The 17,466-nt window shown below is 42.6% G+C and overlaps 1 protein-coding gene across 3 annotated transcripts in view; it reads right to left on the reverse strand.

The window, feature by feature from the left end:
- Window positions 1–4,628: 4,628 nt before the first annotated feature.
- Window positions 4,629–17,466, reverse strand: part of UBN1 (ubinuclein 1) — a 55,259-nt gene continuing 42,421 nt past the window's right edge. For 2 of the 3 annotated variants that reach the window (XM_073636358.1, XM_073636360.1), the window contains 3 exons: window positions 15,383–15,632; window positions 14,041–14,118; window positions 4,629–11,601 (listed from right to left, as the gene is read on the reverse strand). In XM_073636358.1, the coding sequence (XP_073492459.1) occupies window positions 11,555–11,601; window positions 14,041–14,118; window positions 15,383–15,632 (375 nt within the window). In that variant the 3' untranslated portion in view covers window positions 4,629–11,554. The remainder of the gene's footprint in view (window positions 11,602–14,040; window positions 14,119–15,382; window positions 15,633–17,466) is intronic. The other variant, XM_073636359.1, reaches the window with a different exon arrangement.

Below are 17,466 nucleotides of genomic sequence, written 5' to 3' on the forward strand. Positions count from 1 at the left end.
AGGCAAGACTAGCGAAAGCAAAAGGTTGCTTTCAATAGGGTTTCTAAATGTCTACCAGCAGAATCTTTAAAGAAAGGGATCTTTTAAAATGGAACAGTAAGATGCTTATTGAGAACAGAAATGGTAGGATCCACTACCAGGACATTCCATTTTTTTTTAATGGATTCCTTTTCAATGGGATATAACTAAGCAAAAAGTTTTGAAGAAAGGAATACCTTTTTAAGATCTGGTCAATTATCACGAAAATGTAATTTGTGTTTGCAAGAGAAATTCAGATGGTACTAGGCAAAGGCTAGAAAAATAAGTCCACTCAAAGTAGAAAGCATATGGTGTGAAACCCTAGCTTATGTCTCAAAAACACGCTGGAGGAGATGTTAAGAGGTTCAGGGCCATACTCTTGAATAAATTCAGGTGGTGGAGAGGCAGAAGAGTTCATTTGTGCACTGGAGACCAAAGGTTCTAGAAGGGCTGAGATTGTTCTGACCTGACATGGTTTCCAAGAAATCTGCAATATATGACCTTATGGTGTAGGAGAAAAGCTATCACCCTGAGCGGTTCCGTTTTTTTCTGTGCCGGCTATAGCCCACTTGCCATTAGGCTTCTTTTTTCAGCTTCTCTGCGCTTTGTCTTCAGCAATGCTGTGAGGGGATCCCCTTGTGTGGTTCTCACAAAATGTATGGGGACTGAGAGGGTATTTGTATTTGCATGTCCGGGAAAGAGCGCTATAACCCAGATTGCTGATTGATATCGTGTTGCTGTGTCTCTGAAAAAGCAGTCAGTTGGGAGGTCAGCTGGCATGCTGCTTGCCATCTTGGTGGAAATGGCGACTAAAAGTGAGTCAGTTGGAAGGCGTATTGCAATTATATCACCACTCAAGCAGCAAAGTTGAATGGAAAAAAAAAACTGTATCATTTAAAAAGGCAAAAGTTATAAAAAAAAATGCCATCTACCACCATCATAGTAGAGACTTTTACAGGGGGCAATAACACACTAAGTAAATATCACCCCACATGTAAAAATCAGACTTGGACATAATTACAGGGAAAGCTTGTCTTACCTTATCCACTTTGTAAATTCCTGGAGGGAACCACACTTCAATCAGTGTGGGCATACCTCCAAGGTCTGGATGCCATAGGAATGGACCACGGCCCTGAACTTTGCTGCTACTTACACTTGTTGCACCCTATTCCAAGGTGAGTGTTTTTTGGGTTCCACCCTAACATCCAAACCCAAAGTTTCCTACCGCAAGGCCAAAAATATCAAGAGCCAAACTGCGCCAAGTAAGATCCGCAAACCCAAGCCAGGTCCCACCACCTACACCCCCCTGATCCCATTAGTGGGCATGTTTCAATGCAAGAAAAAAATTATGCATGATGTGTAAATTTGTCCAGCATGGACAAAAAAAAGCTTCTCTACAAAAGGAAAAACTTACACTATAAAAGAGTTTCACAATTGCTCCAGTGATCATGTAGTATACTGTCTGACCTGTCTTTGTGGCCTCCTATATGTTGGCAGAACCATCCGTCCCCTCCGCCAATGGTTTGGCAAGCACAGGCGTTTCATCGAACAGGAATGTGATGAGCATAGTGTGCCAAGACATTTTTTGACTGAAAATCAAAAGTCCACTGAAGGCCTGAAGGTGTTTTTCATAGAGGTCAGAGGTTTGCCTGCTGCAGAGCGTTTCAAACGGCTCTGCCAGAGGGAGACTTTCTGGAGATATTCCCTCAATTCCCTCTCCCAGGGGGACTCATTGAGGACTTAGACGCATACACCTTGTAATAACAGATCACACGCCCATTTCTGGTTTGTTTCTCCCCGCCTCCTTCCTACCTTACACTTACCCCTGCCCCCCCCCCCCCCCCCCACAAACAGGTCTGTCTCTGCTCTACCGGTCGGGAGTGGTATAGTAAATATATTATATTAATATTTCATATATATATATATATATATATATATATATATATATATATATATATATATATAGGTGTGTGTGTGTGTGTATATGCAGACATAGATATGCATGTTGCATGATCATTAGGTGCACCCCACTTGGTATCCACACCATGAGGGGACATACACACATATACATCCCTTGTATACCAACTAGGGGGAACACAGCACCAATTTTATCCTTACTGTTCATTATTATTATTATTAATAATTCTTTACACTACAGTCTGTTCCCCCTCCATCGCCTCTTCATGTTTACATGCATACAACCCCCCTTTTTTTCTAAAGTTCTTTAAAAAAAAAAATATATATAATTTTTTTTTTTTTAATTATATTTATTTTTTGTCAATCGGAGACTGTTAACCCCTGCTTCACCTTGCTATAACTTATTGTTTACTGATTGGTCTGCTGGAAGTTCCAGTCCCACGGCCACACCCACATGCTCTCCATTGTGTGTATATATAGCTGTCCTCCTCTAGAGGGCAGCAGGCCAATAGAAGGAGCAGTCAGCTCCAAGCACGTAGCCTTTCATCACTGCAGCCCTGATTGACAAGATTCCAGCCCTGCCTAGGTCCAATCAGATGCCAGTGACATCACTTCCTGTTCCATGGTCCATGCTGGTCTGTGTGGAGCTGCTTGGTTCCTTTGCTCCTGGAGAAACACTGTGATCCATTCCAGCCAGCTGCTCAATCCTTTCCAGCTATCCGGAACAGCGTTGGGACCCACAGAGCCATGTGGAATGCCAGGACTGCACTTTACTTTGACAAGAATACATCTTCTATCATCTTGTAAATGTTTTTAATCTTATCCTATTAAAGTCATCATTTTAATACTACACTCAGGTCAGCGCCTCACCCTCCCTGTTTTTTCCTTACAAGGTGAGTACCTAAGTGTTCCATCACCTAATGACACTAGTAGGAAAAAATGGAGGAGAAGTGGGGGCTTTTCCTGGTGTCCAAGCACCTGAAGATACTAGCATGTAACTCAACGTCTATAAATACAAGTCCTGTACTGTACAATTAAGAGAACAAACTCCAGCAACTATCATATTGTAAGGTCAATCTTCAGAATAGTTGGGTGCGAAGGGTCATCATCTAAATGCAGCATATGAGGAGACCAAAAGAGTGTGCTGTGGTGCAATTTACAATGCTGCAGTTGTTACCAGTGCTGCTTGACATCCAACCAGTGGCACCACTATCATTATTACAAGTCTACTTGGCTGCTATAAGCGGACCCTATTTTTCCTTTCTCAAGCTTCTTCCATGATTTTGTACTGCATCAAAAAGAGTAGTTGGGTTAGAACAGTGATGGCGAACCTTGGCACCCCAGATGTTTTGAAACTACATTTCCCATGATGCTCATGCACCCTGCAGTGTGGTTGAGCATCATGGGAAATGTAGTTCCAAAACATCAGGGATGCCAAGGTTCGCTATCACTGGGTTAGAACATCACTCGAGTTTAATTGCTATCCCATAGAGAGATTTCCTCTTATTTCTTGTAATCTCACCGAGACAGGAAGCGAGGGGGCAATCCCAATAGGAACTGAGACAAATAAAAAAAACAGAAGTTCCAATTTGTTTTTTCCTCTATGCAAAATAAGCCTCACATCTTTTTCCTTTGTATTGTACGGTGCTGTACCCCCAGCAAGCTATAACTGGCGTCTGTTTTTTTTTTTTTTTTTTTTTAAAAGGAAATTCCTTAAACTACTGCTTACTGCCCTCACACTGCAGTGCCTTGTGCTGGCAGGGCTGAGTAGTTGCCACCCCCCCCCCCCCTTGCCCCCAAGCACATGGCCCCACATAGATTTGCATTGCGGAGTGAAGCCTGGTCCACACCACTATTTTTTTTTTCTTCAACCCAGCAGGTTGAAGGAAAAAAAAAAAAAGTCAGCTCTGGTCAAAGCCACTGTACTAACAATCTGACGTTAGTACAGCAATTTTCCCTGCTGTTCTTTTTGTATTCTGACAGAGGGACAGCCCTCTGCCAGAAAACTCAGGTCAGCGCTTTCAGCCAGCTGATTGGGAGCCAGTCGGCTGCTGGTTTTCCAGCATGCTCGTCCGACAGCAGTCAGCCAAACGGCCGGCTTCTTTCAAACCAGCTGCCTTACACAATGAATGTTGGCCAGTTTTTATTTAACTAGCCTATGTCGCCTGACATTCGGTCCGTGTGTACTAGGTTTAAAGAGGGGGGCATGTCTGAACAGGTTTGTTACATTAAATGATTGCAGTAGGTCTAACTGGTGCCTGCTGTTGGACTGCCCAGTCATATTAAGACTCCCAGTCTAAAGCTATGAAACGTTAATACAGTGATCGCCCCTGCTTTTCTTTTGTGTTCTGACAGGGGAATTGCGGGCCCCCCCCCCCCCCCATAACACTCTGGTCAGCACTCTCAGCCATTGGCTGACAGCGCTGATCAGGAGCCGGTTGGTGCTGGTTCTCAAGCATGCCCGGTCAGCTTCTCTCGAACTGGCTGCCTTTAAACAGGGGCCGAATGTCGGACGTTTTTCATTGAATCGGCCAATGTCGGAGCGCGTGTACTAGGCTAAAGTTTGTGTAACAAAAGCTGGTTCTTTTAGTTGGGTTTCCACTTCACAGTGAGACTACTCGCTATTCCAGAGCATTTTTTTCAGACATTAGTAAAGAATGTTCAGAGCTTCCTCTCTAAGCAGAGAACGTGAAGACTGGTCAAAAACATAGCATTTTATTAAAAATAAATTGCAGATGAAACACACACCTTTACTCGAGTGCTGGGGATGTGCATAATGCTTTTCTATAGCCAAGATCTACATCAGAGCCACGGCTAAATCCTCCACTGATGAGCTGGGAGGCAAACAAGCTCAAAGTGCAATTGTAATAACATTTAAAATTTGTCCACTTTTAGATGACTGGCTTGTACAAAGTTCTCCTGCAGCTTTTAAAGGACACTCCAACTATACACATTGCCTGCAGTTATTTAAATTGAGCATTTTGCCCCCCTAGCTTTAGTCTGAGCTTTTCAGCCAAGACTTTCTATTCTCTAGCAGTGGTGTTTATTTCCATTCATTACACTGGGTATGGAACACATTTTTTAGTATTGGCCTGGGAAGGAATGATGAGAAATGAGAACCTTCACTACCTGATCTGGTGACAACTGCAAACATCTGGATTTCTCAAAAAAAAAAAAAAAAATTGTCTTGATGGTAATGGTCACCAGGACAGACAGAGAGTGTAAATCTCCTCTACAGGGGCAGACCAATAAAAACCTAACTGGGGTTCTACCTTACCAGTTATGGCTACTTATACAAGAAAAAAGGGAATCTGAGATTATTACTGCTGTCAATTTCTAAATAACACTCCAGCTTCCTGTCCCAAGATTCTGTGCTGGGAACCCACAGATGGTGGTCTTCTGGACAAGTTGGTCCACATTTGCACATTCTAAAGCCTCATGCACACGATCGGACTTTGTACAAACTTTCCCGTTGATTTTTGTACAAAGGGCGTTGGCCATAAACTAATTAAGCACATACACGGCAGGACTTTTTCGGCAACAAACACGAACGTAGTGACGTTTCAACGTACTGATGACACTTTAAAAAGAGGACATTCAATTCTCTGGCGCCACCCTTTGGTCATCTTCTGTATTGTTGTCTGATCTTTTGCATTGTTCTGAGCATGCGTGTTTGCAGTTTGTACAAAAGTCAGATGGTTTTGTGTACACACGATCGGACTTTGCTCCATCATACTTTTGTTGCCGGAAAGTTTGTCCGATCACACAGCCAACAAAAGTCCAATGAAAACCGAAAAAAGTTTGTCCGATGGAGCGTACACACGGTCGGATGTTGCCTTAAAACAGCTAATTTGCATGTTCGTTGTCAAAAAGTCTGATCGTGTGTATGGGCCTTTAGACTTGCAGTAATTCAGAAGAAAAAGCTGTGTGCATACATTGGGTAGCCAGCATAAAGATTTTTGCCATTTTTCAGGTAGGCCCACCTCAGTTTAATTGGAACCGGTCATGAAAAAATATAAAAAGACTACCACTGCTGACCACCTTCTTGAAGTGCTCTGCAAATTGGCATTTGTGTTCCATGATAAAGTACTAAAGCCTAGGTTACCCAGGCAACAAGTATTTTTTGGAAATGGTCAGCAGTGGCAGCTCATAGATTTCTCATATGACAGTTACCTTTATAAGTAACAAATTCCATGGAGAGTCTCTTTAAAAAAAGATTGGGTCTCTTTAAAAAAAATCACCTCTGACCCAGGTTACACTCCTTTTCACAGCTCTCCCCTGCTCCCTCTGTCACCACAAAATACTACGTGTTGGTGTTTACAGGGAACGGGGACACTACATCCTCCGCCATGTGACTGTGTTCCAACCTAGCCACTGACCTCAAGCTGTGCGTGGCATTGTAGAAGGTTGCAAGCTTCCCCATCACTGGCACTCGCCATTTTGCGGTGGCTATAAAGGGCTAAGGAGTCCCGGAGCGACGTGAAGGAGAGTACAACAGGGTCAGGGCTTAAAGGGACCCTATTAGTTTAAACAGGGTCTTTTACAAGTCATCTAAAAGCAGAGAATGCTACATTAAAGAAAAAAAAACCATTGGCACACTCCCCAGACATCACATAAAAATATAACAAAACTAGCATTTTGCCATAAAACTACGCAGATCTACAGTAATCAACCATGTCAACACACGCACACACTGATCGAAATATTCAGGCGTCACACTCTGCACAGAGCGAAGTGGCAGCCATATCGTTTCCAAACACAACAATCAATAGCTGAAGAAGTCTAAAGCATCCACAAATCATGATTTTTTTTTTTTACCTACAAAAAAAAAAAAAAAAAAACTCTTTAAATATGAAAATTTGAAAAGCTGTATTTCCAAATCTGCCAGAGACCTGGATACTATTACTGACCATAATCATTGAAAATCGATCTAGAGGTCCGAAATCCCATAATTCCCAGCTAGGGACTCCGGGAGATTCCTAATAATAGTACAATGCGTCTTTGTGTGTTAAAATACAACAGATTCGTAAGCTGGGGCAAAGTAGACTCTTTGCAAATGCTCCCATGTAAAAATTAAGAATTCGTCTTTCGGAGAATACAAATCTATCTAGTGCAGGTCCAGCAAAGATCCATACTGTAGCATAGAAGGGAGCCAAATAGTCAAAATAGTTTGGCATCTGGATGTCCTTAAAGTGGAACTACGGGCAAAAAAAAAAAAAAAAAAAAAAAAAAAAAAAAAAAAAAAAAGACATATATAAAATGTAGTCTGTCACTATAATTACACAGCAGTTTTTATTTTCTTTAATCCCCTGTAACAGATAAAGCAGCCCATAGGTGATTCAAAACATAGCGGATTCAAAATCACTTGATTCCCTTCTCAAATCAAAATCACTTGAACCCTTCCTGCAGAGCTATTGTGTTCTAAAGGTGGGAGACAACGGGGGGCGCAGGAAGCTAGCCCAGCCGGCAAAACACAATGACGACTGCTAGCGGCTATATCCGCCAGCAGTAGCTGCATGTAAAAAAAAAAAAAAATCTGACAGACTGGCTGTACCCAAGTCAACTGATGGATCAACTTGGGTACAATAGCCTTTCCATAGATGGATCAAATCTCAGCCAGTCCCCATTGAAACAGACAAATTTCAATCCATGTAAGGTTGGCTTAGGACTCGGCAAAACAGACTGCTGTGTTAAGCTAGGTTCACACCTTAGTGTTTTTTGCTCGGGCAAGGCAGCCTATTCAAGAAAATGGGCTTCCGTGCCTGCGTTTCTGCAAAAAAAAGGGTGCATTCACCTATTCAAAAAACGCAGGGAAATCACATGGTCTTTTTAACAATGCAATTTCCATGAAGTTCCGGCACTGAGAATGAATGGAAGACCTGTGCGATTCCGCAGAGCAGTGCATTTTCACTGTGGGTATCACTGCGATTCCTGCACCCGTACACACAGATGTGAACAGAGGGTAAATGCTAATGACAGACTGTAAAATAAATTTTATATATATATTATATATATATATATATATATATATATATATATATATATATATATATATCGTTACTGATTTATGCCCACTGTTTAACTTTAAATGCCATAAACAAAGAAAAAGAAACATCAGTTTCTTTGGATTGTCATGACGTGGAAGACTTTTTTTTTCTTAGTCAGTTCTTTCATCCCAGAATCCTTTGCTCAGTCGTCAAGGTCCAACAACTTCCTTTGAATTTAAAAATGGAATTTTCTTCAAGCTCATGTTTTTTTTTTTGCTTATGTACAATGCTGAAGGGAGGGAGGCCTTCTAATAAATAGTCTTTCAAGTAGAAATGTCAAGAACGATATCAACAAACTGTGTCCGTGTTGAAATATCCTTATCGTTCAAGAGTCAAAAATGAAGAGCACATAAAAACCAAAATGTCAATTGGTATACACAAACCAGCAGTCTGTAATGGTGGTGGTAACACAAGTTCGGTATTTTCATTTAAGATTTGTTTTCCTTGCTTTAAATTAGATCCTTACTGGCCATCAAACCAAAAAATATCACAACAATAAAAAAAAAAAAAAGACATAATTAAGTTTAGAAAAGCTGGTATACAGTTTACAAATTGAAGGTAATGTATGGGCACAACATGAAGGACTAAAGCACACAAAAAAGCTTCAGGTTAAAGTATGAGATAGAATGATAGAGTGTGGAGGGAATAGAAGCCCTTTAGTTTTCTACTGCTATCTGGGGCATTGTTGGAGGGACTTATCCACATTTACAGTCCCGAAGTTTGACCAAGCAGATAAGGAAAGAAAATTTTCAACAGGGACACAGACTGAAATAAAAAAGTTGAGAGGGTAAGTGGGTGGCCCTGGACTTCAGAATAAGCCTAATCCCACAAGGTAGCAGTGGCGGCTGGGGGTATATTTTCCTGGGTTGGGGGGGCCTTGGCAAACAATCCACCCACTCTGTGCCCAAAGCCCACCCTTTTTTGAAGCCAATTAGAGCCTCCTGCTCTGATCATGTGCTTCTAAAAAAAAAAAACCCCTATTGGAATTCATGCTTCCGGCGCCCTGCATATAGGTTAGGGACTAGGTGCATGAATTAGGGGGAGGGCGCCCCTGCGCCCCGTATAGCCGGGCCACCACTGCAAGTAAGCATAAAGCTGAAGGTAAGGGGTGTGATAACTCCGGGTAAGTGACTCACATGCATGGAAGGATCTTCAGCAGAGCTTTAGATAAAGACTAAACAGATGCAAGAATGCCACACCAATGTGTTAGACTCCAAAGGGTATTTATTCTGTCATAAAAGCCCAAATCTATATTATATAGCAAAACACATATCAGGGGGCTTTAAGGTACCCTCTTCATGAGGGCTAAAATAAATGTGAATAGTATATACAATATATATGATAAAAAACCAATGCCAACAGTGATAGCTGACGTTGCTTTAATTCTTTAAAAATGTTTCATAATTATGCATTGTGCACATTGATTTATTTACTATGTGACCATCGTATTTACAAACATGATTTTGTTTTTGCCATATATACAATTATATTTTTTAATTTTTTTTAATTTAGACCCTAAAAGGAGGGGGCACTCTGAAACGCGTTGCCTATATAACATGGACCAATATGAAATAAGAGCTCTTTGGAAAAGTGGTGCGCCTACTACTCCCACATCTATTTAGCAATACAAATCTGACAGGGGATCTTGCAATCCCCTACTCTACTATTAGAAACATTTTTATTTCTGTCTGTGTTGCCTTTAAAGTGGCTCTAAAGCCTTAAGGTTTTTTTTTTTTTACTTTCTTGCATTCTATGCATTAAAGCAGGGGTCTCAAAAATGTGGCCCTCCAGCTGTCGCGGAACTACAAGTCCCATCATGCCTCGGCCTAGGAGAGTCATGCTTGTAACTGTCAGCCTTGCAATGCCTCAAGGGACTTGTAGTTCTGAAAGAGCTGGAGGGCTGCCAGTTTGAGACTCCTGCATTAAAGGATAAGTTCACTTTTGGGAACATGTTGCACCTGTTTTTAGGATGGAACATGTAACATGTTCCCATTGCTGCTGCCGCTGTGCAATCCCCCCTGCCGTAACAGCAGTATGGGGAGAAGTTTTCCGTACTAGCTGTCACTTTTTGAAATTAGCGTGGCCACGTGGAGCTCTGCCCACATCATTTCTTCACACAGCTGTGTGTGTGTGAATGAACTACAAGCCCCAACATCCTTTGCAGCTGTGGTAGTTCATTGATTCTTCCTGTCAGATTGCATCTGCTTGCCTGCACAGGATGTACGAGCACACAGATACTCTGGCAAATCTGGAGGAGACCTGCATAGCACCAGCGATCTGCTGGTCGACGATGCAATGCTTTACAGGCTCCAAAAAACAAAAAAATTAATGCACATTTTTTTACCTGCAAAAAAAAAAAAAAAAAAGAAGTGCATTGATTTTTTTTTCTAAAAAGTGAACTTATTCTTTACGGTAAAAAAAACCCCCTTCTATTGCAGAGTATAGATCCCCCCCCCCCCCCAGCCTGCCCCTTTATACCTGAGCCTGATCGCGATCTAGTGATGTACACAAGAGCAGCAGCTCTCCTGGCTCTATACCTCCTCACTGCGCAGATTGATAGCAACAGCAGCCATTGGTTCCTGCTTTTGTCAATCTAATCCTATGACAAAAGAATAGACGCAGACAGGGCAGCTCGGGAGCGAGCCTGCATGAGTGCCTCCACAGAAAGCAGCTTCTATTGAGGCACTCAGCAGAGGGCAGGGGCCAGGAGTGCCGCTGGGGGACCCAGGAAGAGAAGGATCGGGGCTGCTCTGTGCAAAACTATTACACCGAGCAGGTAAGTATGACATGTTTATAAAAAAAAAAAATTGAACCTTTCCAATCATGTTAAAGATTTTTGCTGTCTGGTGAAATTGTTGTCACAATGACAGTAAACGAAGGAAAAACTTTCCAATGGAGCCCCAGATAGCAGTAAAAACCTTCCCACGCGATCCAAAGAGAAGTTTTGGCTGGGCATATTTCAAAAAGGTCAGCTCCACCTGCTAATATTTCAGTTTAGCAAGGCTGTGGGGAACTAAATCATAAAGCTGCTTCTTGTATCTTTCCGGCATTCCAGTGTGGTGATACTTCCCAATCCGACCCAAAGAAAGGCAAAGGGCTGTATTACTTTCCCCCGGATGTACTCTTCATAAAGATGATTAGGGAGCTCAATGGCTGGAGAGAGCGTTAGAAGAGGAAAGCAGAAAAATCTTCTAGTCTTCTCGCTAGATAATTCAAGAAGCAGGGTAACCAAGCCACCACCGTACAAGCAAAACGGAAATAGTCCCTGGTCAAGGCAGCCTTTGAATTTGTTTAAAATCCACCGGGCACAGTAAGGAGTTGCAAGCAAAATGGTCATGTCCAATACAACTTGGAAAAAAGAAAATTAAGGTAACAAAAAACAAAAAAAAAAAAAGTAATGAAGTTCTTATCTTCTCCGGTCAGTTCCACAAATATAAAATTTGACACCTCTCTGCTGTCACGTAGAAAATAAGTGCTTGTGTAGAAAATGCTGAGAAAAGCATCCAGCTTTTTTTTTTATTTAGTGCACAGACATCGTCCCTAAGATTGTGTCACTGTATTTGGTCCAAAAATTAAAGCTTCCTTGGAGGGGGGACTGGGGTCTTTGCATGAGCACCATCTGTAAAATAGAAAAAGAAATGACCACACTAAAATGTGATAACAAAGAGGATTATGTTTGACTTAAAGCGGAACTTCGGTCATTTTTTTCAACTTTCCATCTATTAAATCTTCTGCCCTTGTTGTTTTAACTTTGGGTAGTAAAACATTTTTTTTTTCTGCCAGTAAACACCTTATACAGCCCACTTCCTGTTTCTTGTCTGGTAAAAATCCTAGGCTTATGACATCATGCACAGCTCTCTCGCTCTTGTGAGAGTTTGCCAGGAAGAGAGGTGGGATGAGTCATAAGAGGGCCAATGAGAGCTGGAGGTGGGTGTCTGTGTAAATCCAGGAAATTAACAGGCAGCAGCTTCAGCTGCCCACAGTGATAAAATATCAGCCAGACTCAGTGGAGGGAGATTTCTGCAGCATATTTGGCAAGTACACAATCACAGTATATATAAAAGAATATGCAAAGTGGTTGGAGTGAAGCTCCAGAATGGTAAATATGTTTTTATTACAAATTATGTGAGCAGACTGCAGTTCCTCTTTAAGCAGAATCACAGAAATTTTAATTAAAGTGTGTTCTAAAGCCTAGATTTTTTTTTTTTTTACATTTCTTGCATCAAGGTAAAAAATGTTTAGGCATCAGCATCCACCCCCCCCCCCCCCCCCCTATTTCTTACCCGAGTCCTTCATTTGATCCAGCATTGTGCACGTCTGCAGCTCTTCTCTCCCCTCACTTCCGGGTCTCACTGGGGCATTGGGAACCATTGGCTCCCACTGCTGTCATTCAAAGCCAGTGACAAGGGAGCGGGGGCAAGAGCGAGCACTAACAAGTGCCCCCATGGGAAGCGGCTTTCCATGAAGGCACTGGACAGGGAGGAGGGGCCAGGAGCACAGACGGGGGACCTGAGAAGAGGAGGTTTGTGGCCACTCTGTGCAATTCCGTTACAACACTATGCATTTTGCAGGTGACCTGTGACATCAGATCCTGATCCTGTTTGAGTAGGGTGAATTCCTGCTTGTGAGGGTCAAAACTATAAAAAAAGCATCCCCCCTCATCACCAGCCTTGTGTTGCATTAAAATGCATACATTTAGCATTTTAACGCAACACAGCGTTATGGTGTGAACAAGACATAGAAAATATTTTTTTTTCCTATGTGTAGATGCGTCGACACGCGTTTTAGCGGTGCACTAAAAAAAAGTCACACAAGCCAAAAACTAATATCTGAGATTTGGGTGGATGCACGAGTTCTGTTAGATGGTATATCAGAAGAAACAGCAAGAGTAACTTTAAAAAAAGTAAAAAAAAAAAATATATACATCACTGTAAAGTCTCTAAGGCCCCCTTTACACTGGGGCGGTTTGCAGGCGCTATAAATAGTGAACCGACCCGAAACAGCCGCTGCTGTCTCTCCAGTGAGAAAGCCCCGAGGGCGTTCACACTGGAGCGGTGCGCTGGCAGGACGGGAAAAAAAAAGTCCTGCTAGCAGCATCTTCGGAGCAGTGTATACACCACTCCTGCCCACTGAAATCTATAGGACAGCGCGGCTATACCACCGGCAAAGTGCCTCTGCAGAGGCGCTTTGAGGTGGTTTTTAACCCTTTCTCGGGTTTTACCCCCCCCCCCGCTAGTGGGCAAATACCAACGGTAAAGCGAACCAACAATAGCGGCAGTTTACCGCCGATGCCGCCCCCGCCCCAGTGCGAAAGGGCTTAAGTGTAGTCCATTAGTTTATGATTTATTTCATTAGAAGGGTACCTGCTTTTAGCACAAAGCTGCACTCTTTAAAATAGATGTGCAGGACCCCATATATAAATTTCACATAGTTTACCCCTTGAAGCTTGCAAGCAAGGTCATCTAATCTGCAGCATGCAGGGATTTTCAAATCTCTCTCGTACCAAAGAAAACAATGCTAATGAACTCTCTGTGAGCTGTGAGTAGAAATCCACCCTAGAACTAAAATCCCTGCATCTACAGACAGCGACAATCTAACACTAACCTATCTAACCCGGTGAAAAAGAAATCAGTATACATACCTTTTCTGCAGCCGATCCCACGCCGGGCTGTCAACTGTGGCTTCTCTGCGTAGGTGGGTGCAGAAGCCCCATAGTAACTCTATGGGTGACGTCAGTCCCCATTCATTTCACAGCTCTTGTCGGCCGTCTCCTCTGCAGAGCTTCCACCGCTGGAGACCGGGTCAGATCGGCTTGGGAAAAGGTATGTATACTAATTTTTTCTTTACAGGGCTAGATAGGTTAGTGTTAGATATGTCTGTAGATGCAGGGATTAAAGTTTTATGGTGGACTTACACTTTAAGGTCAGAGATAAAATGTAGTAGTGGTGCCCTTGTTTGAACAGACACTAACATTTTTTTTTTAACATTATTGTGTATACACCAGGCTAGAGATGGGAACAAGCTGCACCATGAATATTGATAATAAAATGAGTGTTACCTGTCTGTGCTGGCTGTGAGTGCCCGGACAGGGCTGGGTGTGAAATTGGTGCAGACGGATGGAGACCACTCAAGAGATCTAGGAGGAGAGGGGAGAGAAGGCATTTAGTAGATTTTACACCCGAGACAAAAACAGATGAATAGTTTCCCCCTCTAAAGCCGCCCATACCTGGAACGAAATTTGGCCAGTTCAGCAGGGATTGGCTGAATGTTGATCTGTTTGTGGCCATGGTTTTATTTTAGATCGATCAGTGCTGCAGGCAATAGGCTGCAGCGCTGATCAGTGTATTCCAACAGTGGGGGAGGCTCCCTGCTGCCAGAATACAATAGCGCAACAGGGAGGATTCGCAGTAGATGGGGGAAATCAGGTCCACTTTTTTTTTTTTTCCCATTGAACCCGCTGGCTGAACAAAAAAACTGACCCATGTATGGCCAGCTTACCATCTGTATACATAATTGCCTACAAAACCAAGCTAGATGGGAGATCTTTACCAAAAGAGATGGAGCATAGCTGACTTGGGGGTCGGGACCAGGGTACCAGTCACCACTGCAAAAATCTAAGATTTTATATCTCCTAATTATAATGCCCCATACACATGATCGGAAATGCCGACAGCAAAACTGCGATGAGAGCTTTTGGTCAGAAACTGTGACCGTGTGTATGCACCATCGGACTTTTGCTGGCGGAATTCCTGCCAGCAAAAGGCAGAGCAGGTTCTCTATTTTTCGGTCGGAAAAAGTTCCTATTCGAAAATGCGTTCGTCTGTATGCAATTCGGACGTGCAAAAAACAACGCATGCTTGGAAGCATTGAACTTAATTTTCTTGGCTCGTCATAGTGTTGTACGTCACCGCGTTCTTGACGGTGGAAAGTTCCGAGAACTTGCGTGACCGTGTGTATGCAAACCAAGCTTGAGCGGAATTCCCTTGGAAAAACCATCCAAGTGTGTGTATGGGGCATTAGGCTTTACTTGGTTTGAGGCTGACACTGGTTCTCAATGCAAGTCTGATTGCTTCACATCTCTCTACTTGATACTATATTGATTGGTATGCATATATTGCAGGTTCCGTAGTATTTCAGACCCACCCCCCAAAAAAAAAAAAAAAAAAAAAAAAAAAAACACACACCACCACCACCACACACACACACACGCCAAAAAATAATAAAAAACCTCCAAAAATTAATGATGTAATACCAATTAAAACAGAAACAGCTTGGGATATCTAGTAGAACAATTCCCACTAACTGTATTTTCAATGTCAGGTAGACTTCTACTTTGAGGAAAAACCCACCATGCAAAAACATCTGGGCGACAAATGAAAAATCTGGATGAGACTACTTACTTCGTGGAAGTCCATGGGTAAAAGTGCCTGGAGCTGGCCCAGTGACTATGGCATCTTTTGAGGATTTTTGGCCTGCGTCTGTGGTGTAAATGACATGTAGCAGGGAAGGGTGGATGGTGGGTATGAGGCCCAAGGGGGTGGCTGTTGGGATTTTTCCTCCATTTGGTTTGTAAGTTGGAGTGAGTACAGTCATTGAGGGGGAAGAGGACGGGGTAATAAGTCCAGAGGCTGTGCTGCACTTTGTCGGCTGCTGAAGAGAAAACAAAACAGATCTATGACGAGACTATAAATGATTCAGAGCAGATTATTAATTCATACATCGAAAACAAAAATGTTGAGGACAAGGTTGGAAGAATGGGTGGCGGGACAACTTGTGCATCTCCGGAGTCTTCCAATGTGCCACAGCAAATTCATGAAAGCTGGAGTACAGGTACAGCCCTGTCTGGATCCCACAGTGCGGTACTACCAAATGATTAAGCTTATTCAGTCATTATAGGGGGGGGTGAGAGAGGACTTGCCTATGAATCATGCTTAGGAAAGAAGTACAATTATGGAAGCCGATTGTTATATCAAATGTACCACATCCCCAATAAAAAAGTAGCCAAACAAATATGTGGGCCTTTTAAAAGGTTTAGGACGAATACACTGCTGTGAAAAAGTATTTGCCCCCTTCCTGATTTTTTTAAAACGTTTTTTTTTTGCATATTTTGTCACACTTAAATGATTTGGATCAAATCTTTACCTCTGGAAGATTCTGCTACATATTTTTGGTAAAACAAATCCCAATAAGCGTATATTGATTGGTTTGCACAAAAGTTACAGTGTCTACAAACTATGTAATATTTTAATTTATTCCTTACTAGTAATGGCGGCGGTCAGCAACTTATAGCAGGATATTGCAGCGAACAAATTGGACACCTGACACTTTTTGGGGACCAGTGACACTAATAGAGTGATAGAGAACTACTACCAGTGTGACTGTTGGTATGATGTGTGATGGTCTGGGGCTGCTTTGCACCTTCAGGACCTGGACAACATGCCATAATTGATGGAACCATGAATTCTGCACTCTACCTGAAAATCCTGAAGGAGAATATCTGGCCATCAGTTCCTGACATCAAGCTCAAGCACACTTTGGTTATGCAGCAGGACAATGATCCGAAATATGAAGAGTGGGCCAAAATTCCTTCACAGCGTTGTGAAAGACTCATTGCCAGTTATTGCAAACGCTTGATTGCAGTTGTTGCCGCCAAGGGTGGCACAACCAATGATTAGGTTTAGGCGGCAATTAATTTTTTTACATAAAGCCAGGTAGGATTGGACAGCTTTTTTCCCTTAATAAATGAAATCATTTACAAACTGCACTTTGTATTTACTCAATTTACTCAGACTTTCTTTGTGTAATATTAAAACTAGTTTGATGATCTGAATTATTTAAGTGAGACAAATATACAAAAGCTCAAAGCTCCCCTTCCCCAGCCTTGGTGTTAAAGCGGAGTTCCACCCAGAAGTGGAACTTCCGCTTTAAGCACTCCTCGCCCCTTTACATGCAACATTTGGCATGCAATTTTTTTTTTTGGGGGGATCTTTTTTTTTTTTTTATGTGGGACTTCCTGTCCCACTTCCTCCTTCCTCTTCCCGGCCGCCTAGGCAACTTCTATCGCCCTAGGCGGCCCCTCCCTGCCAGCAATCTTCTGGGACACGTCACAGGTCCCAGAAGATTGCCTGGCCAATGGCAGAGCGCATCGCGGCTTGCGCGCCCGACTGCAGAGCCATAAGCTGTCATGGCCGAGTGCCCGCAGTTGCTATGACGGCGCCGTGGAGAGGAGGGGGAGAGGAGAGAGGGTCCAGGCACCGGCATCACTGGACCATGGGACAGGTAAATGTCTGTTTATTAAAAGTCAGCAGCTACACTTTTAGTAGCTGCGGACTTTGAATAAACTAAAAAACGAGTGGAACTTCGCTTTACAGTTTTGAGCTTCTGAATCGAAAAGAACTTCTTTACTTTAAACTCATTCAAGTTTTGTTGTACTCTCATCCTTTTAATACACAAAGTCCATAGGCAGGCTCTTGAAAATGAAGGA

Source organism: Aquarana catesbeiana, linkage group LG06 (genome assembly GCF_042186555.1).
Source record: "Aquarana catesbeiana isolate 2022-GZ linkage group LG06, ASM4218655v1, whole genome shotgun sequence".
In the NCBI taxonomy this organism is placed as follows: Eukaryota; Metazoa; Chordata; class Amphibia; order Anura; family Ranidae; genus Aquarana; species Aquarana catesbeiana.